Source organism: Pyxicephalus adspersus, chromosome 7 (assembly GCF_032062135.1).
Source record: "Pyxicephalus adspersus chromosome 7, UCB_Pads_2.0, whole genome shotgun sequence".
Lineage (NCBI taxonomy): Eukaryota > Metazoa > Chordata > Amphibia > Anura > Pyxicephalidae > Pyxicephalus > Pyxicephalus adspersus.
This window is the reverse complement of record NC_092864.1, coordinates 43,574,269-43,599,968: the sequence shown is the minus strand read 5'-3', so window position 1 is coordinate 43,599,968 and position 25,700 is coordinate 43,574,269. Positions and strand designations below refer to the sequence as shown.

General features: G+C 35.7%; 1 protein-coding gene across 1 annotated transcript in view; it reads left to right on the top strand.

Moving 5' to 3' along the window:
* KCNH7 (potassium voltage-gated channel subfamily H member 7) overlaps positions 1 to 25,700 on the top strand; it is a 199,666-nt gene that overhangs the window by 140,400 nt on the left and 33,566 nt on the right. The window contains exons 6-8 of the mRNA XM_072418251.1: positions 5,339 to 5,764; positions 9,520 to 9,919; positions 14,900 to 15,099. Of these exons, the coding sequence (XP_072274352.1) occupies positions 5,339 to 5,764; positions 9,520 to 9,919; positions 14,900 to 15,099 (1,026 nt within the window). The remainder of the gene's footprint in view (positions 1 to 5,338; positions 5,765 to 9,519; positions 9,920 to 14,899; positions 15,100 to 25,700) is intronic.

The following is a 25,700-nucleotide window of genomic DNA, read 5'->3' as shown; positions in this document are numbered from 1 at the left end:
GGTTCTGGCCAGGAGACAACTCGAAGTGGACAAGGTCCAAAGTACGCTTAAGGACAAGCCGTTTGTTAGGTTTTTCTCATTGTGTCAAGTGTTGCCTCTTGAGTATATAGGCGGGAATGTTGTGTTTCACATGGCTGAGCTGCTTGAATGACCTTCTTAGTGTTACAAGTTAAGCAAACGTCTTTTATGGGGCCAACTAATCTGTATGACAGAGTATCTGCAATAGCAAAGTATTATCATGGCTTTCCAAATGCATGTTTGCAGGGCACAGTAAACATATTACCTTCTATTTTAAAACACAACCAGTGAGATTTTTAGGCATATTCAAACCCAAGAGAAAAAATAATATATTGCAGTTTATCTGTTTATAGATCTGGTCACTGCATTTGTTGAGCTTTTCCTTTATTTTTACCTGGTGATTTTGGTGGGCCTGTATTTATAACATTCAAGCTTTGCTTGATTCACTTATTGACTGGCTTAAATCTGGTACTGTTCTTCTTCACAAGGTTTATATGATTTTGAACTAGTTTTGGGTCAAGAGGACCTCTCTACTAGTTCACCCTCTAAAGTAAACATTGGTGATACTTGGTGATACATTTATAATAGAGACTTTGCTGACAAAAAATAATCATTGAACATTCAGATGAAATCTTGATTAACAAAATTGTACTTTTTCCCACTTTAACTCGATAAATGAATCTTCCACAGGTCTCGAAATAAGTCATGTCCACCCAAGGGCTGGGACACCAGCAATCCTAGCCTTGTTGAACCACTGTATCTATTTCAGGACTGAATGATGGTGTTTTGCTTTAGGTGACAGATTATCCATAATGAAGACTTTATAGGTAATTGGAGTGAACCCAGCAGCAAAAGAGTGACACATTTCAACATGTTATTGTGGAAAAGGCAGTAAAATAAACGACTGCAGGGGAATATCACCATTGGATTCTCCGATAGAAATAATCAAGCAGAGAGTGAATCACCATTGCCTGCTGAAATATATTCTTGTATGGAGTTATATTTTTTTACATTAAATGTCCTCCCAGTCTGGCATTAAAGTAAATCTGTAACAAACCTGGGCAACTAACACTATTCATGCTACCGAAACAGAAATTGTTTTCAATGAAAACCCCATGTAGATTTTCTATCTGTAGCTATGCGCATACTTCAGCTTTTCTTGTAAAAGTGAAACCACCCCCTATGCAAATACACAAATCTTTCTGTTACACTTTTCCAGATTTGTAACAGGTTTACTTTATGGCAAAGTAATATCTAAACAATAGAGAAAATGGGTGTCTTTATCAATCTTTATTTTTCATCAATCTTTATTAGTTCATACATCCAATTAGTACTTATCTCATAAATCGAAATACTTTTGTCATTTGGAGCATTTCTTTAGTTTAGGAGCACTGCTTGTGCAAAATGGCTACTGGCCATTGCCCACTCTGCCTTTTAAACGCATTTATATCCTCTCCTTTTGTTTTTAAAACTGACCCAATCCTTGACCTAATCTCACCTTGACCCTTTCAAACTACTCCCCTCTCTCACCTCGTCATGTTGTCCCTCCGCCCAGCTCCTTGCACTCGCCCCCTGCTCCAGGCCTCACTGATGTGTAAAGCCACTTATATCAAAAGTCTTATCCACCATTTGACAGATTTGACAACTATAATGAGTAAAACTACATTGCACTACTAATGCACTACTAATGTTGTGAGTTTAATGGTGCACCTAAACATATTAGATCATATGACTATCTAGTGATAGTTAGTTACATTCAACTGGACCTATTCATGTAATAATAAAGACAAGACATTTCACAGCTATCCAAGCAGCTTCATCAGTTCTAGTAGTGTAGGAAGTACCCCAAATTTGTTATCCCCACAACACAAACACCTCCAATCACAATGGAATGTGACACTGCAGGTGTTGATTGTCCAAGACCAGAAGGTGTGAATTGTTGTCAAAATACTGGACTTCAGCCTTGTATTATTACACTATTTGCTATGACTTCTGACTATTACACTTATATAGCAAAAAAAAAGAGTAGATGCTTACAGTCCTATTTAAAGATCATGCTACCCCCTAAATGGTATAAATAAGCAACAATATGAAAAAAGGAAATTGTAGGGATTTCTTTGAGTGAGTGAACTGGGTTTGGAGTCCCGACGTGTTTCGCCGGTTAGGCTTTCTCAGGCGATGGAGAGAACCAGTATATACACAGTTGAAGTTTTTATGTTATCTTAAAAATTTGGAATTGGATGGATAGGAATAGGAATGAGGCAAGTTGCAATGTTCAAAAAAATAGATGTTAGATAGGGTGACTGAAATATTATACAGGAGGAACCAAGAAAAAAGGCGAGGAGAGGAGAAGATATATTCTAAATTTGGAACCAGGTTGGATACAGTAAGGTTCACTGCATACATTATTTTATGTGGGGGAACCTTACTGTACTTATTGTTTCTTATTACATTTATATAAGTAAAGCTATCTCATTCCAAAACCATAGAACTTATTATTGAGTTACACTTCCTCACCCCCAACACTTGGTGCCTGTGCCTCTTTTTTTGGAAAGCTTTTTACCATATTTTGACTTGTGTCTCTGGAAAGTTGCATCCATTTAGTAAATTTTATCCAGAAAACCTGGCTTATAGTTCATTGGAAAGGAATAAATTCACAGCACTGGATGCTCATTTATGCCTAAAATGTATTTTATTTCTAACAGTATCATTTATTGGAAACACCAGAACTCAAAATTTAAAAATTCAAAAATACCCAAAATTTAAAAGGGGTAAGGGCCATATAGCATAGTTTTCTTTCACATAGGACAAACCTAAATTTGAAAGTAGTATACTACAAGAAGTTTAGTATTATGGCTGGTGGGTGTTGGTATGTAAATATTTTACTTTCTTTCAATAACGATGTATAAAGTTGGAATGCTGACTATAGTATTTGTATAGGTTGCTAATACAGAACATATTCTGGAGTTAGCATTTCTGCGAGCCCTGGGTAGAAAAAATGCACTCTAAATCAGCTATATTATTTAGCAGTTAGCGTAACAATGTGAAACTGCTGTAGTAATTCCAGACCATAGCTGTTTCATGGGGCACTTACCACTAAGTACTTTCTATGAGATAATGGATGTTTTCTATTCAAGCCTCCTGCTCCAGTGGTGTTCCTAACAAATGTTATTTGTACTCAGCAATTTCATTTTTTTGTGAGTGTTTTATTTTAGATCCTACCCGTACTGTATCTGCTGCCCTATTGTGAAGCCTGAAGGGATAAACTTTATAAAACTAGCAGTGTTTTTATTCCCAGCCAACCAGTATTTCACAGATATATATTCAAGATTTGCAGAATTGTGTGCATGGCTTGTATGAAAAATGATTACATAATCTGGCGCACTTGAGGACACAAGTGGGACATAAGCAATTGTAATGATAATAGACTTACCTTTATATATAAAATGGTCCTGGGAATAGAGCATAAATGGTACTTTAAAGAAAATAGATTATTTTGGTTATTTTTATTTTATTAAAGATAACATATACTTCAAACACAATTTGTCCTTTTAGGAGAAAGTGAGTGACAGGTTTACAATGCTCACCTATACCTTCGCCCTGCTCCTCAGAAATATGGCATACTTTTTGGTATGGAGGAACATGTGCTCCCTCCTTGTCCACCAACAGTGCAACCTTGGAGAATCACCAGACCCCAACATTGTCCTGTATGGTAAAAGAGGTATTTTCCACAGGGACCAACTCTGCACTTACAATGGTTAGATGATGCACTCCCACAGGTAAATAGGACATTGAGAAAGCACAAGGAAGGTGAGTACTAGAGGTAAACCTTTAGGAGAGCCTGTCACTTACCTCTATAGTAAAATGTTGCAAAATACCAGTAACATGTATGTGGAAGTGTCAGACTATTGCAGATTTTATCTAAAGCCTTATGCGTGTTTTCCTTTACATGCAAACACAAAGTCTGCTTCTCTTCTAGCCACTCCCTCCCCCTTTGCTGATTTAAATACAAGACTTTACCTTACACCCCTAATTCTGGACACTATATGGCACAATGACCTCACCGGTTCTCATAATGAGATGTGGGTAAGCTGAGGAACCTAAATCCACATTCTACTCTCAATTTACACCCTCCTAGCTATATGAAGCTCTGGTGCTAGGTTTTTGCATGTCTGATTAAGATTTTTCACCTACATTTATTTACCTATTTCAATTTATAATTTTACACAGGGTTGCAAGGGTGTGCCAGGTTAATGCCAGGTTCACTTCAAAGGCAAAGTTTGCTGTAAATTGTATGGTACTAAATAGAAATGGGGAGGCATAAAACATCATCTTACAAAGCTCCCCTGGGTCTGTGACTGATGCACCCTATAAATACATTTATATTTTGTGTGTATTGTATGTGTGCATGTGTCTTTGTCTCTTTCTCTCTCGCTTTACATATGTCACATATGCCCTTTAGTATAGCAAGATCACTTTAAAGTATAAAAGGTTAATTTTTTTGTATGCTGGACCGTTCTAGAATATGTTCTCTATAGGGAATTATGGTTAAGTACCTTCTGTTGCAAAGTAGAAACACGGCTCTAGAAGGTGGTAACCAATCACTGCTCTGGTACTTTATCAGTTGAACCGATTGCAATGTTTGGTGCCTTTTTAGGTGGGTTCAGAAATAGGTTCAATGTGTGGGTTACAGGGGCCCCCACCATATATTACTAGAAGCTAGGGGCTCAGGGCTGGTCGGCCCTGTGGCTCCAAGACCTGGTAATGAACCACTGAGGGGATGGGCCTGATTCCCAGCGGTAGAGGACCAGCTTAAACCCAAGAGGGGAAGAAACCAAGAAGAAACCAGAGCATGAACTTATTTAGGATAGGATCCCGGGGGTGCTGAATTTGGGACTTTCACTTCAAAAGGGGATCCCACTTCATAGGAGAGATGCTTCTCTCACTGGTCATGGATATAAGAATTTAGCAAGAGTGCTAAAGATCAGCTTTCAGTATTGTGATTGTTTTCTATTCAAAGCATACTGTTTAATTTTTTAAATGTTATTATTAGCGATAATTAGAGTTACAGAAAATCACTCACAATATAGAACAGTGACAATTCAGAACAGCAGGAAATATGAGGTAAGATCCTTGCTTTTTAGTGCTAAAAAAAAGTGCACCCCCTTCTATAAATATTTTTGCATATCAATTTATGTATTGTAAAACAGACGTGTTACCTTTTATAACAATGTACATATATATATATATATATATATATATATATATATATACATATATATTTTCCCTAATTGTCATCTTTGCTGCTCTTTCTCTGCAGGTTCTGTCACTGGGAGCGGACGTCTTGCCAGAGTACAAACTTCAAACACCTCGTATCAATAAGTTTACTATATTGCACTATAGCCCTTTCAAAGCCGTATGGGACTGGCTCATTTTATTGCTTGTTATTTATACTGCAATTTTCACTCCTTATTCAGCTGCCTTCCTACTTAATGACATAGAGGAGCAGAAGAGACGCACATGTGGATATTCCTGCAACCCTCTGAATGTCGTAGACTTAATGGTCGATATCATGTTTATTATCGATATCCTGATAAACTTCCGGACCACATACGTTAATCAGAATGAAGAGGTTGTCAGCGATCCTGCAAAAATAGCTATTCATTATTTTAAAGGCTGGTTCCTAATAGATATGGTTGCAGCAATACCTTTTGATCTGCTGATATTTGGATCTGGTTCAGATGAGGTGAGTGGAAGAGTCATGTTATATACTTTGGAATTTTAATAAGAGCATACAAAAAAATTGCTTACACTAACAGACATGTATCAGTTGAACAGGCAATACAATTAAATGCAAATCAGGCTGTTTTCTCACTTTGCCAAACTTTTTACAGTTATACACAATTAGGCACAGGTTGGAGACAGAAATAACACCAGAAAGTAGTAAAGATATTGGAATAAAACAGAATTTTACTTTAACATGGACACACAATTGAGGAATAGTAAGGGGCAGATTTTATTCTGTTACGGTGAACAGGAAGTAAGAATTCATTAATGGAGCTGTAATAATATCCAAAATCTGTCTTAGTGTTCCTGTTTAGCATTGCCTTACTGTGTAAAAAAATTAATGTTCCCCACTAAAGCCAAAATGATGTGGACAGCCTTCCTGATAGTTAACATCAAGTAAATGATACCATAATGCTAGAGCTCACAGTACAAAGACACTTGTGTTAACATTATGGAATATGCATGATTGTGTGAACATTATGCATTATGCACAAAGCCAGCTCCATAACTACATGGTTTGACAAGTTTGGTATCGAGCAACTCGAGAGGCACAGAGCATTGACCTCAACCCTACTGAACACTTTTGGGATAAATTGGAACACTGATAGTGAGCCCGGTCTTCTCACAAAACATCAATTCTTGAAATCTATCACAGATATTTTTTCAACTAAATGGGCACTCATCTACACCAACAGACCATTCCTAATTGATATGCAACATTTCTAGAAGGTGGTGTATAATAATAATGAAAAAGTAAGAGATGGAAACCTTAACAAAAAGATAATATTTAAAGGTGGGGGGTGGGCAGGGCAACACAATAATAATACCCATGGTTTTGGACTATGGTCATGTAATGTTTAAATGTCAACAATAGTATGTAATTATATTGGAACAACGCATAAAGTTTCACTTTTAAGTTTGTATGGTCAGACCGGTCATCATTGCAAAAAAGTGACAAGTGATGTCGAATCTTCAATAATGCGTCTTACCTGCCTGATCTCTTTGAGTATCCAAAATTAAAGTTAATTTGTGCGTGCACAGTGTCAGCTTTGGTTGCCAGAGCTTCCCTTGAATGCATTTGCAAGATACGTCATCCGAGCGCAGTAAGTCAAGATGGCCAATGATCATCCGGCTGAGAGAGAAGAGAAAGAAGATGGCAGTGGACAGGTCTAACCTACAGAGTTCCTGGCTAACCTAGGGATGGCCTGTCCATCTCCCAAGTAGTAGACAGGTTTATATAAAAGCAGATGCACTCATCTATAGTCACAATTATTACTGCTAAGGCACTTTGCAGAGAAATATCCCTAATAACTCTATAGTTTTGATATGTTTTTCTCTATTTATTTATATATCCTTGCAATTAAACCTTTTTTTAGTGTAGTCTGGTGTATTTTTAGATAAAAAACAGACAATTACATAATTGGAACATAATAATTCACTAGATATCATTTGATTGAAATTATAATTTGACCAAATGTGCTAAAAATGTTTAAATATGTTGGTGGCAACTGCAGATAACCATATGTTACGGGTGATTATCTTTATTTATTGCAAGGGAAGCCACCTGTTGAACACTGGAATACAAACAGTATATGGGGATTTATGGATTTTTGTGTGAAGTAAGCTTAAGTGTTCTAGTTCGTTTGTCATGTGTCACTTTTATTGGATCTACATGAAAAACATGCACGAATCTATGTAGCTCTGTATTTATTTATGTCTATATTCCAGACAGTCAGAAAAAAGTAATACACAATACACAATTTCTGTTTTGTTCTGTTCCTACACTACTCTTTCAAATTTTAGCATCTTGAAATTCCTTGGAAAATCTGTTGATGGAAAGATCTTAACACTGCCCCCACAGGCTTGAAGACTTTTTTTGCAAGGCTATGTATGTAATTAACAACTAAAATCAGATACATAATACAGATTAGATTGAGTTTTAAAAGACATTGTTTAGAAACTTTGTTGTTCAGTTCACTTTGTCATTACTTTGGATAACACATATATATATATATATATATATATATATATATATTTCATTTTTTAAGAACAAACAAGGCTTCCTTTTAGTGATTTAGTTTTACCAGCCGTTTATCTGCAGTTGTTCTGTAATTGTAAAGATGTTTTGCAGCGTTCCAAGCTGCTTCATCAGTTCTACTAGTATAGGAAAGCATTCATAGTCAGACAGTTTAAAACCTTATTCCAATCACCATGGAATGTAACACTGTATATGTTTATGGTCCAAGATCAGGACGTGTGAAATGTGTTGAACCACACTATTCTATTAACGTTATTCCATCCTGTGTTACCTGATAATCAGGCACTAAATACGCGACTTTGTGTAACCCCTCCGCACAGCTATAATCAGCCTTCTTTAGCTCAATGTGAATTTGGACATATGAAAACAGCAGGAGCGTGTTAGTTTTAGCTGAATAGTAATTCCTGTACTAAATATGCAGACTACAGCATTTAGCTTGTCATTAAAAAAGAAAAAAAACTTTTTTTTGTATCCTGGGAAGTTGTGATTAAAAATAGCATTCTTTTCTGTGAAAGCTTTTAGAAGGAGGTTTTCCCTCTAATTATTGAAGAGGAAGGCATGGAGTCTTGCCACCTCCTGTCATCTCCTATTACCAGTCCTTAATGTGCTATGGGGACATTAAGGGGCACAAGAAAAAACCTGGACTGCCACTGTGGCATCTCCAGCTCAGCTAATGCCACAAAGGCTGCTGAATGGGACCCTCATTGGTTTCTGTTTCTATAGATATTGTATCTTTAGTTTGCTAAAGAATTTTTTTTACTTAAATGTATGTGAAATATATACTTTACATATACATTACATACATATATAGTCTCTAATAATGTTTTGATATCATGACGGCCCTGCTATCATAATCAGGTCCAGTTGACAGCTTTAAATGAGGTGTTTTACAAACAGAAAAGGCCACATGGTAGTTATGTTTCAAACTTCTTACTACTGCCTTGTAATAGTTTTAATAGAATGTTGAAAGGGTACAAGCTACAAAAGGTTATATAAATTCCAGAATTGTTGAAGTGTTACAGCAACAGCAGGTAAAGCAACATTTTCCAATGGAGTTCTTGTTTTGTTGTTAACAGTTATTAAAGAGTTTATATCACCTTCTTACATTGATCACAAATGCACTACTAAAGTTCCAATTGTAAAAATGTTTGATTAGACAAGAAATTATTGCAAAAAGGGACAGGTAATGTCCAATCTAAGCATTCAATCCTGCCTGATAGCTCTGTGAAATGTCCAAAATTTCTGGCAATGCCAGAAACTGTGCAGAAGTTGTCACCCTGACCTAGCCAATCGACATAACCAGAGATTGCAACTAGGAAGAGAAGAAAGAAGAAAATGTCAGCTCCTGTGATGGAATGGGGACAGGTAAGTATAGCAGGCTTTAGTTGCTCCTTTTAGTTTCTTTGGTATAAAAATGTATTACTACTGCTACTTTAGGTTGAACAGTACTGTTATACATTATGGCATTATACATAGAATGTTTTACTGCCAGTTGTCAAATGATGTGTGGGTGACATGTGCCTTCCTGGAACTTCTGTGGCTGTGGATTATGGTCTAAGTTTGCTATACAGAAATTAGGCCATAATAATCAATTTTCCTTGGTTGATCTTGGTCTTATCTAATCTTCATTATGTACACTGAATTATTAATATTGTTTCTTTGTCCTTTATTCACAGACCACTACTCTCATTGGACTGTTGAAGACTGCCCGGCTACTTCGCTTGGTCAGAGTAGCCAGAAAACTGGACAGATACTCAGAATATGGTGCTGCTGTCCTTATGCTGCTAATGTGTATTTTTGCATTAATTGCTCACTGGCTGGCTTGCATCTGGTATGCGATCGGCAATGTGGAACGACCCTACCTAATTCACAAAATTAGCTGGCTGGATGCCCTGGGTGATCAAATAAAGAAACCGTATAATTACAGTGACCCCAGCTCGGGTCCATCTATCAAGGACAAATATGTCACAGCACTTTATTTTACCTTCAGCAGTCTGACAAGTGTGGGCTTCGGAAATGTGTCTCCAAATACCAACTCTGAAAAAATCTTCTCCATTTGTGTTATGTTGATTGGCTGTAAGTAGAACCTACACTGAGATTTAAAGTCAATATTTATAAATTGATTTGTTCAGTCCTTGCTGGAGGAGAATCAGATACTACATAAATTGTCTCAGCTAAAGCAAATTACTATTGTATAAGATTTAAAGAGTGATTGCAGTTTTAAACAAGCCTTTCACCCTCCTCCGCAAATACATAAATATAATGATGAACTTCAGACTTAATTACTGTAAGGTACAAACTCTAGCTCAGACTTGATAATGATTGTATCTGAAGTCAATTTAAAGTAAAATGTTTTTTCAAAGTACACATGTTGCATCATATGTTCAAGCATTTGATGAAGTGTACAAGCCAATAGGAGAGTGCAAGTGCTGAGCATTGTAATCGGATAGAAGTGCAATCAAGTAGACAAGCAAGTCAAGACCTAAGGTTATCAGCAAAGGTCTGCCTAAAATAAGCAAGAAAAATATACCTAAAAACTAACAAATTACTGTATGCAAACTGAGAATAGAATAAGTTACCCTTAAAAATGAACCCAGACCATTTGGGACATTTGCAATAATGCAAGTTAGTTGTCGGTATGTTTGGCCATACTGTACTAGGTGCACAGGGTACCATGGGGTATAGATGGTGCTTGGAAAATGAGGTGCAAGAGAACCCAGCAGTATAAACAAGTGAGGAAGGTGCAGAGTTAAACAAACAGATGCACCATGGATCACCAGGAAACACAAAATAGGAACCATACAGTGGGTTGAGCTGCCAGAAAAGTGCTCTATGAAGGAATGAAACACTAATATTTGATTGATGACTGACCAAACCCCTAGATGAGTAAACATCAATGAATTGGATAACCCTGGTTCACATAAGCTAGAAATATTCAATGCATTTGCAACTGTGGATGGTATGCCAGTAATTCCATATGGCTGAGCCTAGGAAATGTGCATTTATAAAATAATATATACCCAGCACATATTTGTCTGCATCTGAGACCTGTGATTGCGCTGATAAGAAGAAAGGGGGTGGTGGGACATCCTAAACAATTACTACACAGCGAGGATGTATACTGTTCCGTAAGTTTCTTGTAAAGATTCAGAACAGCTCAAGGAAGTGGGTGACTTTAGAAAGGGGTTTGCTCCCAAAGCACTATTTGTGGAATGCCATGCAAACATAAAAAAAAATATTCTGTAAATCTGAACTGTTTTACCTATCTAAAGAATAATGAGTATCTCCAGCTATCCTGCAACTTGGTAGCTGACCCACCACAGTTTGGCTGATTAGATAATGATGGAACAAAAGACAATGAGGTTTTACCCCTACTCTTGCCTCCTATCAGCAAATCCCTAGTTCAGTATTAACAAGTAGTGCCTGTTTGGATGACATTGATGATCCTCTTTTTTTAAAGTACTGCTTTGTGTAGAACCACATCTGTGGTGGGTATCATCAACTGGGAAATCTCTTTTAACTGCATTTTCATCATAGAAAGCTATTTTTTACTCTGTTGTATTATTTACTGGAATTTAGTGTATACTACAGTCAGTGTTACCTTTGGACAGAGGGGGAAATGATTAGAACCTATTTCACCTTTGTATTGCTGTCTGTGTCCTCGTCACATAGATTTCTCTCCATTTGCTGATTCCTTGACATACATAGTATCCCTCGGACAGCAAATAAGGGGAAAATGTCAAGTGTGGACACAGCTAGCAGTGACAAACTGACAGAGGTTCTGACCTTTCCGAATCTGACTTTAAAGTTTCCTTTTTTCTTAAATCCTAATTAAGGATTCACCTGATTTTCTGCCCCTCACATTAGGTAGCAGGAAATCAGATTTCTAGAGTAGGTTTAAGGATTCACCTGATTTTCTGCCCCTCACATTAGGTAGCAGGAAATCAGATTTCTAGAGTAGGTTTTAATACTCATAAGTTAGAGGTCTGCCATTTAGTCACACAAAATTGCAAAAAAAAATGAACTGGCAAATTGGAATTTGCACTAAACAGTTGGCACAGATAAAAAGAAGAAAGAAGAAGAAAGATATCTAAAATTAATTTTTATCCATCTCATCTCGGACAAGGAATGAATTGCACTAGATTATGAAACAAGCCTGGAACTCACAAGCCACATCTCCCATTGAATCTATCAAATTGAAACCAATTGGCTTGCCTGCTTTTACTGCTGTATGGACCTGCAGTTATATCCAACCTTGATAATTGTAGCCTAAGTGCAAGAGGTTGATCTATAATTCTCCCCAGTGAGACCTTTAAACCAACTGCTAATTAGCGCTGTCATGTTTTTATAAGGTCTTTGAGTCTCTGAAGGTATCTCGCTATGACTAATGATCTAGAAATAGGTTTTATTAGTATAAAAATCAGGATAATGTTACATGTTCTGTCTCAAAATCTTGGCATGAACTACAATACAGGAAGCATGTGTTTTGTTTGTTGACAAATGTTATTTTTTGCTTTTTTGAATTTTTTTATATGTTGTATAGTAAAACAAGATTGCTGTAAAATAGGAATCCCCCTTCTATCTGGGACAGCTTGTATACAAGGTTTACTAGCTGCAGCTCCCTTGCATTAGGACCCTTAGGCTGCCATTCTGGACCTGGTATTTAGGTTCTAGGGTTGTCCTTGTACTTAGCGAATAAAGGATGTGTGACAATTATGTATTTAGAAGCTGTCCCAAATTCTCAGAAAGATAATGGCAATTAAGCATGTACCTTCCTAAACCTGGTCAAAAGTGGCAGCTCCCATATTTATGTGGTATCAGGTTACCTTAAACAGTATTATTAGAGTGATGAGTTTGATTAAGGGTTGATTTTATTTAGGTTTTGGGTTGTAGTCACCAAATGTTAAGAATGGCCAGTAATACACATAGAGCCTTACTACTTTAAAGTAACCTAAATGCTTTGTCCCCCTTCCCCCAAAGAACAGGTCAGTACTAAACACCACTTTCCAAATAAACCTATGGGAATCTTGGCTAAACTGGCCAATCTGTAATCTAACTACCCATGAGGGAAAAGGTGTAACCTTTACTTTTTTGGTCATGATTAAGACTAATTCTGAAAGCTGGAAGTGAACTATACTTTGAATTACAGAAGTAAGACAAAGTGCAATGGTCATCAGGATGCAGGGGAGGGTGATGGCTAAGTTAAATGAAAATTTACAAAATTTGGGTAGAGCACCATTAACTACCCTAATTGGACTCATGTCTATTATTAATATTTCTTTCCCTTTATATCTATTCTTACCCCCCTCCACACACACACTTTTGCCTTACCTTACCCCACTCTCTAATGTTTTTGCCTACAATAACCTCCTGTATTTTCCCTTAACTTCCTTTTTTGTCTATCCTGTCACTCTCAACTCACCATCAAATCATACTCTCTCCAAGTCAGTTCCACCATAGTATTCCTAATATGCACATATCCCTTTTTTACTTATCACATGTTACTTCAATACATACCTCCAACAAGCTTTCCGTTTGTACCCTTCACATTTTTACCCTATTCTTTTCCTGCCTCTCTATGTATTTTTCATCGTTATCATCCAATATACAATCCTCTGTTACCACAATTAATCCTGACTTTATCACACCCTGCTCTCTTTCCAACATTTCATTGTACAATTTTTTTTGTACTGCACCAACCCTCTCTGAATAAAGTCAAATATTGTGGAAGAAAAGGTTGATATTACATCCCTTGTGTGTCCACAATATATCTCCAGCCAACATCACAATTATTTTCAAGAGAAATTATGGCCTCTTCTTTTATTGATCAGAGGATCTGCTATGTCTAAACTGTCAATGTACTGTGTACCTTTTCAATGATTTCAGTAACTGCTTGAAAAAATAAGTATTTATGGATAACTTTACAATGGTATAAAATTGTATAAGATTCCAATAAAAAGCTGTAAAAATCATGACTGAAAAGTAATACAGGATACAAAAGGGGGCAGCATTAGAGGGGAGAAACCCTGCTCCTCTGAATTATTATGCTTTTTGTATGCATTCTTCCTGGTGATGTATATAAATAATGGGAAGCTACCCTCTTCATCTGAATCATTATGTAATTGTATGTATGCTTATTGGAACAGAAAAGAAATAATGTCATCAACCTCTTGCAGCTCTATTAATAAAGCAGGGAATCAGACATTCCCTTTAACATTCCCTGGTGGGGAATCTTCCAGGTCCATAGGTTTCAAAAGCAGTAAGTGATTTTCAACCAGAGAGTTTGCACACAGTAAAGGATTTCTTTTTTCTCAGTTAAGGAAAAGGAACTGTAGCTCCTTTTTTTGCAGGAATTTTTTTTTTTTATAGGAAAAACTTCTGTAATTGGTGGCAAGGCTATAGAGAGCATTGCTTTCTTCCCTATGACAATGAGCATCTACACTGACCAGACAGGTATTGGTGTCAAACCTGACCACCAAGTCTTTAATGTGCAAGATAGCAGTCCCGGCCTCTATTTATTCAGAAGTGCCCCCCGAAACAGTCCTATAAACAGGCATTGACAACTATATTCAACATCAGCAGTGTTGTTCTTTGTTTCTATTTTTAAAAACCCAAACTTCACCATCATTAATTTTACACATTTTTCTAATACTGCTTAATGCCCAGAAACTGTTTCTTTTAAGGAAGCCCTGGGTTCAACTTAACAAACCAAAAAATGCTAAAATCAGCTGCATGTTTAACAGATATTGGGCCCAGGGGTTCCTTGGGGCCGGGTTGCATTACACCAGGCTGAAGCTTTCGGTTATGCGATGGTTAGCAATTCCATAAATTTTAAAATAATTAAGCTAAACAAGCTAAATATGTAACATTTTTAAAGTGAAAATTAGATGTAGTCTATGAAAAAAAAATGTTTCCAATAATATTTAAATATTTTTTACAAAAATAGTTTTACAGGTTGGTGATGACATTTTTATTATTTATTATATGTTTGCTTTTTTAGGATGTAAGTTGATGTCATATCTCACTGTGTCATTTTTTTCTTTCCTCTCAATCCAGCATTAATGTATGCAAGTATTTTTGGAAATGTATCTGCAATAATCCAAAGATTATATTCAGGAACTGCGCGTTACCATATGCAAATGCTACGAGTGAAAGAGTTTATAAGGTTTCATCAGATTCCTAACCCTTTACGACAGAGGCTCGAAGAGTACTTCCAGCACGCCTGGACCTACACCAATGGGATTGACATGAATATGGTATGGTGCTACTCTGATAAAAATGCCTAATGATAGAAAAATTACGTGAAATCAGGGAAATGATTGCATTTTTCATGTGTGCAATTACATGACTGCATGAAACATTTGTACAGATTCAGGTTGAAGGCTCTGCAACCACCCATTTACCAACCAGAACAATGAAACACTATAGAAGAGTTATGATTTGAAACACTTTGCACTTGGCATTATTCAGGAAGCGCTATAGGAACAGTCAGTACAGAATATATATGGTAAATGAAATACTTCAGTAAATTATTGTAAAACAGTCATTTTAGTTACTTGGTTTTTGCCTTTTTTCTATCACAGCCATCAAATTTCTGGGGTATGCAAAATGTTAATGACAAAACTTCAAGTGAAATTAAATCATAGTGACTTCCCTTCCCATTTGAGGCAATTTTGTCATAAATGTAGCTAAAATGTATTCTAATTGCATATATGTAAAAAGCAGATTTTAACTTTAGTAAAGAGTGCATGTCAAATAATTATATCAAAGAAAAAGGATGCTGATATGCAGTAAAAATCTTGATTTTACCTGTTAAAAGTCAGTTTTGGACTCAACCCCTTTATTCCCCCCAACATTTCTATTGGTCCTTTTGATATATATAGGCTGGCTGTCACTGAGAAATAAAGATAGGTAAGCTTGGGAGGTAAGGACGGGCAGATGGCAGTACCATCAGTTTATACACCGTTATTTCTGGATTTACAAAATATTTCAACACCTAATTTCCCTAAAAATTACCCTTTCTATCCAGTTTTATGTTGTTTGTTATTTGAATAAAAACATATTTATAGCTAAAGTGTTTTTGTGGATTCCAAAAGAGAAAGTTAAGGATAAAAGTTAAGGAAATTTCCCTCAATAAGGGTAATTCATTTTTTAAACAGTTGGCCATTGAAAAAAGGTGTTTTCATTGCATGATTTCCCTTTTCTGCCTATTCTGGGGACAACTCTAAAATAATGAATGTCTTTCTTGGTTACCAGGTAAATTAAAGGGTAAATCTCCCTAATAGTGACACAGACAGCAAACTTGACAAAGGAGCTATACTTTTTCACTCTATGCAAAGCTAAAATTAAAGTTAGCACATTAAAATGGTTTACAATAAATTTGATTGAAGAATCTGGATACAAATGTTTAGCTTGAATGTGTTGAATTGTTACATTTAGTATGTATGTATTGTTATATGTATGTGTTGTATGTGCATTTTTGTGTGTAAAGTATGTATAGTATGAGCCTGATTTATTTAAGCCAGTTTTGGAGAGCTTTAATAAATCAGGCCTTATGCATGTATTTATACATGCACATGTAGTGCATTATCATTTTCATATGTAATATCATCCTGTAACAAATACTAACTAGTTTGTTTTACTTTGGTACTGCATTAAACCAAAAACCAATGAAAAAATCCCATGGTGGGCACAGGACTTGTCCTAAAATATGGAAGATGTTCTCATTAAAGTGTAGTGCGAAGTGTACAAATGGTTGCTAGATCTCTTTGAAAAAAAAGTTTTTTTTTGTTATTACCAAAATAATCAAATTATGAAACTGTATCTGTCCTTGAGTAGACCTTAGTGAGGTCCTAGATAAGTCACACAATCTAATGCTATAAGGATAAAACATCTTCATTTCCAATTACTCATCCAAAGGGCAGCAACCTTCATTCTAACAAGTCTGATGTCTTTCATCTCAAGACCTAGAACTTTAAGCACTGTTAGTAGCATGATAAAGGTTTAAAATCAGCAAGCTAATAGTAATATCCTTGGTGGAACCAATCATGATCCACATAAGTGGCACCATGGTAGCTTATGTGAATATTTACAGCTGTGGTAAATTGCTGTGTATTGTAAATGTTAAATGTGCATGAAACACAAAATAAGTCAAGCATGAAATGTGTGTTGTAACTTGAACAAGACACAACTGAAAATAGTGGTTTAAATGTCAAATGCAGTGCTCTGTAACAAATTAGAAGAGTTACAAATTTAACATTTAATTTAAATGTGATGTGTATTTTTGAAAAAAAGAATGTTTAAGATATTGATAATCTTCAAAAGCAACTTGGGATAGAAATATAGGAGCCATGGATATTAACCTGATTTTCTTTTTAAAAAGACCCTGTCACCTTAGTACACATTGTGCCTGATTTATTACATTTCTGCAAGACTGAAGAAGATATCATGGGTGAACCTGCTGGGATCATTTTTTTTAATCATTTGCTAATATTTGGAAAATATTTTTAATCTTGAATCAGATCTGTTTCAGGTTTTGGATCAGCCAGGATCTCCAATGATAGTCTTATCTTCTTCAGTCTTGGACCGCTTTGATAAATCAGGCCCATTGCAGGTTGAACACAAGCAGTGAATGTGGAAGTAGTCATCATCTACATTCAGTAGCCACAGTATTGTATTAAAAAGTTTGTTTCTTTAAGAACAATTAACTTCCTAAACTTTCTGTCTGTGAGGCAGAAGATGACTGTATTCTGGTATTCAACAGCATAAGGCATAGTCTGAAATCTAACATCAGTAGGGGTATCTGAATTTACATTGTATTGATATTTATATAAGTTACCCTGACATTTTAAGGGCTGTGGATACCAAACATCGCTCCTGCCTGTTACTGGCCAACTACAATGGAGAGAGATGACAACTTAAAAGGAGAATACTGTATGTCATAATAAAAAGTGAATATCCTTTTTTCAAACACAGCTCCTGAAGAAGTAGAAAATTATCTTTGAAACGTGTTAAAAAGAAGTGGAAATTATTGGGAATATGTTGTTTTAGCTATATGTCATCATTGTATGAATTGGATTTGCTGTTTAGCTGTATTTACTCATTGGTGGTATAAATATTTTTATTTTTTCTTTCGTAGTTTTTATTGAACATAAGTCAGTAAAATACAATTGAGAGCAGTGTAAACATAGAAAATGTTGAACCCAGAGTATCATGACCAGATATAGCTTGTTAAAAAAAACATCTTACAACTAAAGTTATTCAGCGCGATAGAAACTCCACATATACAAGTCATAGTTATATAAATATTTTTAAATGGTTGAAATAAAGAAATTGTGTTTTGTAACTTTTAGGCAAATTTAATTGTGGATGTATATTTGGGAAAAGTTGTCTAAAAAGACCAAATTATCCCTTAACCTTTTGGGAAGGTAATTATTCTTATGTTTTACATTGGTATGGTTTGAGTTGTTTTGAGTACAATTTCCCTTTACAAACAAAAAACTGTTATTATCTTTCTCGGTAAAAAGCTTTTGAATTCTGAGCCACCTCTAACACTGGCACTGAGCAGGGTAAAGGAAAGCTTCATTACACACCAAGTGCAGTCTTGCATAAGGCTTCCATTCAGCAGCTGGAGCCTTGGTGATATCGGGGTGAGGTGGCAGTGACTTACAATCTAAAATGGGATTACTAAAAAACAAACTCAATGGCAAGAATACAAGGAGATACAGTGAATGTGTTCATCTTCAAATGTGTACAGTGTATGGTGACAAGGTCTCTTAAAAGGTCCATGTTCTAACACTGAGATGCTTATTCTGTCTTTTTTACCCAATCACTCAGTGACTTGGAACTACTGTAGAATGCAGGCAGTAAAGTTTGGAAAAGTTGTCTGCTTTTTACAATGAGCAATTCTCTAGGTTATGATGAAAAGATGACATCCAGAACCAATTTTTTCCCATGCCATGTTAAATTATCCAGGTTTAGGATTTTCACAAATTAACAGATATCTCACCAAAAATGATGGACAGTAAAAGACTGTGTTTATATCAAGCAAGACTCACCTTATACTTTTCTCCCAAATTTGAACACTAGTACAATAAATTTAGTGATCAACTCGTTTCCTAATATCCATAGAAAAATTGAGAAATCAGTAAAATCATGGATGTCATTGACAAATGAAAACAATCATCTGTCTGTTGGGCATTTCTTTTTGGAACTCAGAAATTTCTTTTACCAGTTTATTACAAGTCACCCGTAAATCTTTTGCACTGGGCACTCTCAGGGTTTCACCCTAAAAAAAATAAAATAATATCATAACATGAAAATATGTGTAGCAAAACCCTTGTTAGTCATTCATGTAATGTTCAGCTCAGATATCATTGTCAGTGCATCTGCTGTGAGTAAAGTTTTGCAATCTGTGTTTTAGGCATTTATCACCATGATTGATTTACTAACATGAAACCTGGCTAAACCAGTGGCACAATGTCACAAATGTCCTTTTCACATTCTTGCTTTAATTGTGTCACCTATACTAGCAAAGTGATTGACAGTATCTGGTTGTAAATCTTGGCACGTTCCCTCCCAGCCCTACCACATGGGTTGCACCAAGAAATATCTTACTAACCTTGCTTTCACTATAATGCAAACTCTTTCGCACCACAATTTACTTTAAGATATCAGGCAGCTGGCTGAACTTCTCAGATGCGTACTGAATTTTTCTGGGCAGACACAAACATGTATATTTGTCTATTTAGTGACAGGAACGGCACTTTGAGCCCCCTCCAATATTAGCACTTTAAAACTATGTAGGGTAGGGCACACTTTTCATAAGCAGAAGGGATACAGTACAGCTCTCTTCTTGTTCACTTGCTTAAGTAGCCAATAGCAAGGCACAAAAGAAAAGCGGGAATAACTCACAGAACTTTTTCTTTATAATTTTCTTGATAAAGCATCCTAGGGATACGCAAGCATTCTAGAGATCGAGTGAGAAGGCAAGCAGGCATATGAACCCACCTTGGATTGAGAGGTGGGCACACAAAAGTTAAGTGTTAAGAGTTTATTTTAGTTTAGCATGGCAAAGCAATTAACAAATAGATTGATTAAGGTCAGTTTTGGGATAGGCTAAAATTAGGGGCTATAGGTAAGGTTTAACACTTTTTTAACTTGATTTCAGCACCATAAGTCCTGTTAAAAAAACACAAGTACACAAGTACTAGGTTTAGGGTGCCTAACTCCTAAAAAAGAAAAATAGTTCAACTAGCTGCCTTCCTACAGGTCAGAGAAAAGGATATTTGTACATGGTGAAGGTGGTCCTGTGGGCCTCCAGTAATAGAAACTTCTCAACCAAACGTCTTACAAATCTATTGGATGCCACCTCCACTTTTTATTTTCTACAAGATTATAGAATAGTGTTTCAAAACTAAAGTCATCAGAAAATCCCAGTTAATCATATTAAAGGTTTTGTTTTAGCACATAAAGATTCTCAGATTTATTTACATCAACAAACATTTTAATGTGTAAATAACATCTGTAATAATTTCAATGATAGCTACCAAGTGGTGAGCAGTTACCTAAATCTGTGTGCAGTTTGTTCTCTAGTTCTGTTTCAGGTGCCCATACCATGTACATAAGATCGAGCAATCTTTATATAAAACTGTTTTCAAATGGGATTCCCCTACCTATATACATAAAAAGGATTTCCAGAGCTCTGTAAGTTAACTAAAGCAGAGCAGCAGAGCCAGATATTAATTTTAGCCATTACATGTTCCTCCCTAAAAAAACGGTTAAGCCACATCAAGCTCCAAAATGGCCCTATGCATCATCATCTGAGCTTCTAAAGGCCATGTGCACCAACATTAGCACTTCTGCTGGACACAGGGCTTCTATAAGACAGAAGCGCAGCTTGATGAAGTACAGACCTGAATGTCTTTCTTTTGTCGGCTTTATTCAGTAACACTTTAAGAAGGCAACCCTTGGCATTTATTCCCAGGGGTTTTGTTTTAAAACCAGTGTAAACGAGTGGTTGAAATATAAGTGCTGTCTGTGTCCCTACTAGAGGAGTTCATACTCTCTATTTGTCTTTGAGAATGGTGGGAACGCAACATTTTACAGCTGTCACCAAAATGGGAGGTACAGGAAGACATTCCAATAGAGACAATCGGTCCAGTTACATCAGCCTAAGATGGGACGTACCCAAATTTAAAAAAAAAATCCTTTTATTTACTGTTGTGTTTCTGAAACAGGAACTGAAGGAAAATCTCTTATTAAACAGAGACCGCAAAAAAAAGTTTCCTAAAAACATTGGGGTATTTGAGGACTGGAGTTATGAAACACTGTATAAAGCACTTGTTAGTAAAGAATTTTGTATGCAGCAATTGATTGAATTGTCTTAACTTGTAATGTATAATTGGAAGGTATTATTTGTGCTGCTGTCTTCTAACATACTTATAATAGTTTTATCTCTTTTTATGTCTGCTCTAACATTTAATCCATGGATTAACAACACCCACTGGTAAGAACAGGAGGTATTTTCAATTGATATTTGCCTTGGTTTTATGTGGGATTTAGCTGTGTTTTTCCTTTAGGAAATGTGTTTTTTTTTTTAAATTTTATGAAGGATTAAAGAGGTTTCCAGGAAAAGAAGCTAAACTATTCACTTGCTGGGGAACATTCAGGGTTGTACAATCCCCAGTTGGAGTTTTGACTTAGGACAATTAATGATGGAATGGAGGCCATTGTTCTGTGAAATAAATAGGAACATCTCACCGTAACCCCTATATTTCTGTAACAATCATTAATCTGCCATAATGTGATCTTATTTCCCCCCAATCCAAAATTAGTTCTCCATATACTTCTTTAAAGAATCCACTTGTGAACCTGTGACACCAGTTTTCTTGTCCTAGTAAAAGACAGTATTAAAGGCCTGATAGAGAATCAGGCCCAACCGCTTTCCATTCAAAACTAAAATTAAAAATTTAGGCTAAATTTTAGTTTTAACATTCATATCGATATTAGGGTTGACTAAAGTTTTTATCTGAAATCCTTTGCTTAAATATATTAGGTATATGGATATTTATTTTTAGATACATTCTCTGTTCTGTCTACTAGGTATCTATGGCAGGATCTCTTCTTAGAACGAATATATGTAGGATGACTTAGATTTTTTTAAACAGTATTCCTTGGTTTCCTGGAAACCTCTTTAACTCATTAGTTTGCATGAATCTGAGTGATGCATGCCTCCCAATGTCCTGAAATTTGTTACATTTACAGTCTCAGATCCCTACCAAAGTGACACTAACATTCTGGACAAGCTACAGTCCCAATTTTGTTATGCTCTGAGCCCTTATTCAAAACATTTCAACTTTTCAACCAAAATCAAGGCAGTTGGAGGTTATGCAAGGGGAAAGTGACATGTTTTGAGACTGAATAACAGTATAGACACACTGAATCCTGTTCAGTAATGTTCCTGAAGGATGTGGTATGTCAATTTCTTCCTAAATTATTATTCTATTATTCTATTTACCTTTACAATCAAGTTAAATTGAGGAGACCCATCTGAATGGCTATTACAGGGCCAGATTTGTTTAGGATACTTTTTGTACAGGTATTTTGCTAAAAGACACAATCTGTGGTTGTTCATTTGACAGTTTTAGATAAGCATGTTGGATAATGTAATATTAATGTAGAGACCTTACTCTACAATACATTGGACAACCAATTGAGCAATAATTTAATGAACAGCTATTGATATACACTCACCAGCTAGTTTATTAGGTTTACATCGCTTGTACCTTTTGGATCCCATTTTGCCTTCAAAACTGCTGTAATTTTCGTGGCATAGATTTAGCAAAGTGCAGGAAATTTTCTTCAGGGATTTTGTTCAATATTGACTTGATAACATCACGCAATTGCTGCAGGTTTATTGGCTGCAAATCCATACGAATCCCCCATTCCACCACATGCCAAGTGTGTACTAATGAATTGTAATCTGTTAACTATGGAGGCCATCTGAGTACAGTGAACTCATGGGTATGTTCAAGAAAGCAGTATGAGATGAGATGGTTGACCTGTTGAGACAGCCATAAAGAGAAGGATATGGTCAACAAGAATACTATGGTAGGCTATGGCATTTAATGATGATGAATTGGTGCCATGTGGCTCAAATTGTCAGCAGGTTGTCTTGGCAATGTCTGCATGTCTCAATGCATTCAGTTGCTGCCATGTGTTTAGCTGATATTTCCATTAACAAGTAACTGAAAAGGTGTACCTAATAAAGTGGCTGGTAAGTGAAATATATGAATACGTAAATATGATATATTTAGGTGTGCTATTAATATACTAACTATAACTATAAATATACCTATATACTTCGCTAATAATATATTACTCCTACAACTATTGTTGTAATAAAGCTGCACTTTACAGGTTGTACTAAGAAATTATAAGGGCTGCCTTTGCCTTGACACCAATGACATAAACAGTAATGTTGACCATAGGATACCTTGAAACCTATTCCAATATCTTTCCACAAAATGTCCACAATCATAAAATTCACACATTTTTCTGCAATCCACCAAAATAATCTGTTTCATGGCACAGAAAGAAATTTAATCAGTTATTATTAGCTATGTAGCCTACAATGTACATTTGTACCTTTGTTTATTATTATTATTATTTGTCAAATTAGACTTAATAAGAAGTTTTGTCTTCACTTTCCAAAATAATATGCTCATTCGAGTCCTGGTCCTCAAAGTATTAAAGCCAGAAACAGCTAGACAACTAGTATTTTTAAAAGGAAATCAGCAAGAACATTCTACATATAGGTTTTCCACAAAGAAACCCCATTCTTTTGGTGCCAGTTGTTGTTAAAGGCATGCCCTCCCACAAGTGCAGCCTGCCGGGTCTAATATTTTTTTACTGCCAACACTCAGCAACTTCACTGTGCGGCTCTGGAGTTTCCTAAACCCTATGGCTGGCAGTTGATATTGTTCAGATTATAAACTGAAGATAACTTTGTTTTAGAATTTATATCTTTCCTCCATAGCCATTTAAAAGTGCTGATAAATTCATAAAAAATGTTTACAAATGTATTTGTGAATGATATTAAGAGTTCTTTTACATAAACCAATTTGTATTTTATGTTTGCAATCCATTTAACAACATCCTTCTTTACTTTACGGGCCCTTCAAGCATGATTAATTTGGACTTTCAAAATTTAAAGTTGTTTTTCCACAAAAATATCAACATTGGACATAAATTTTCTTTCCAGTAAGACTGTCAGTGTTATCGTGTGTTGGCTGGAATTAATGTAGTCTGCCGAATACGCATTTATTACTCTGCCCAAATGCCAGAAGCCATGCTATTAATTATTTCAGGCTTTGGCATTCTTTGTGATGCTATGTTGTATTGATATTCCTTTCTGATTATGCAGTCGCAAAATATCTTTTTATCAGATTTTGCAGAGACCACTAAACATAAAATCAATGTTGCCTTGTTAGATAAAGTTATAAATGTTAATACTTTAGGTTTTGATTCACCAATATGATAATGTTTAGGCTATAGGTAGATATAGGTATTCTCTGTGCACAACTGCCATGAAAAGACCGTAAAAATATAATGTGTTATTTTACAGATATTTTGAAAGGTGAATGCATTGCTATGTACATTAAATTGTTGCCCATCCACTGGAGTTAGTCCAAAAAGTGAGACAAAACTGTTGTTTAAAAACCTGACTGAGGACTGAAACTTACCATGCTCTAAAAAAGTTTGAGGAAGGAGCACATTGGAATTCACAATTCTATTTAGCATTTGAAAGGATAAACACACCTTATGTGCAGAAGATTTGTAAATATAATGGCATATTGTAGATGATCCACTGTGCTGATTACACTGGCTTTGTTCCCAATAGCTCTGTTACTCAAAAGACATCAGAAAGAGCAGCTACCACCTCCATCTCTAGGTTGGTGAATGTGCACATCTGAATGAGATATGCAGAATTAGAGGATAGTATAACCACATCAACTATGAGAAATCTGAGCAGTGTAAGCTCATAGATCACCCCCAGTATGTGAAAACAATACCCAACTTTAGTATATTTGTTGTTAACGTTTGTGGCAACATAATTTTAAGTTTAATGGTGCAATATTTAAAAGTTTCTTTTTTATTTAAAATTTTGCTTTTTCCTTGTGTATCTTTGCATGTCCTGATATTTATCTTTCAGTTTTTGAAGACTTACTTTCAATTCAGTCTGCATGAATATATTCAATTAGTAAAATGTAATTTCATCATGTAGTATTGATATAGGCCAGGAAATCAATCAACATTCATTCATTACATTACTAATATCATGTTAATACTGAACAGCGCTGTACTTATTTTTTTTTTTTTTTTTTTTCTTGCTATATCATTTGCTGATTTTTTTAATCATTATCCTAATGACTTCAGAAGCTTTAACTATCTTTGTGTTGGGTTCAGGGTTATTTTTTATTATTAGGACAGGGAAGATTAATAGGAACATTTTTTATTGGCAAAGGATATTGTTTTTTGTTCCCATACATGTTTGAATTATGAATGTTCCTATCCCTTTTGGTCGCATACAATGACCTATATATAAGGTCCCCCTGCTACAAGCTGCCAGTAGGATACTGCTAGAAGAGAGAGAGTGAGTTGTTCTAATATAGGAAGCTCTTGTACAAAGGCAAAGTTTTACTCTGTATTGTTGCACAGATCTTTAAATACACAAAGCATGCTATATATATATATATTCTATAATTAGATGATATTTTCTTATTTTGGAGTTCCTCTCTAGTTCCAAAAGACCCTATTGCATCTATGTAGGCTACAACACTTTAGTGAGGTTTAG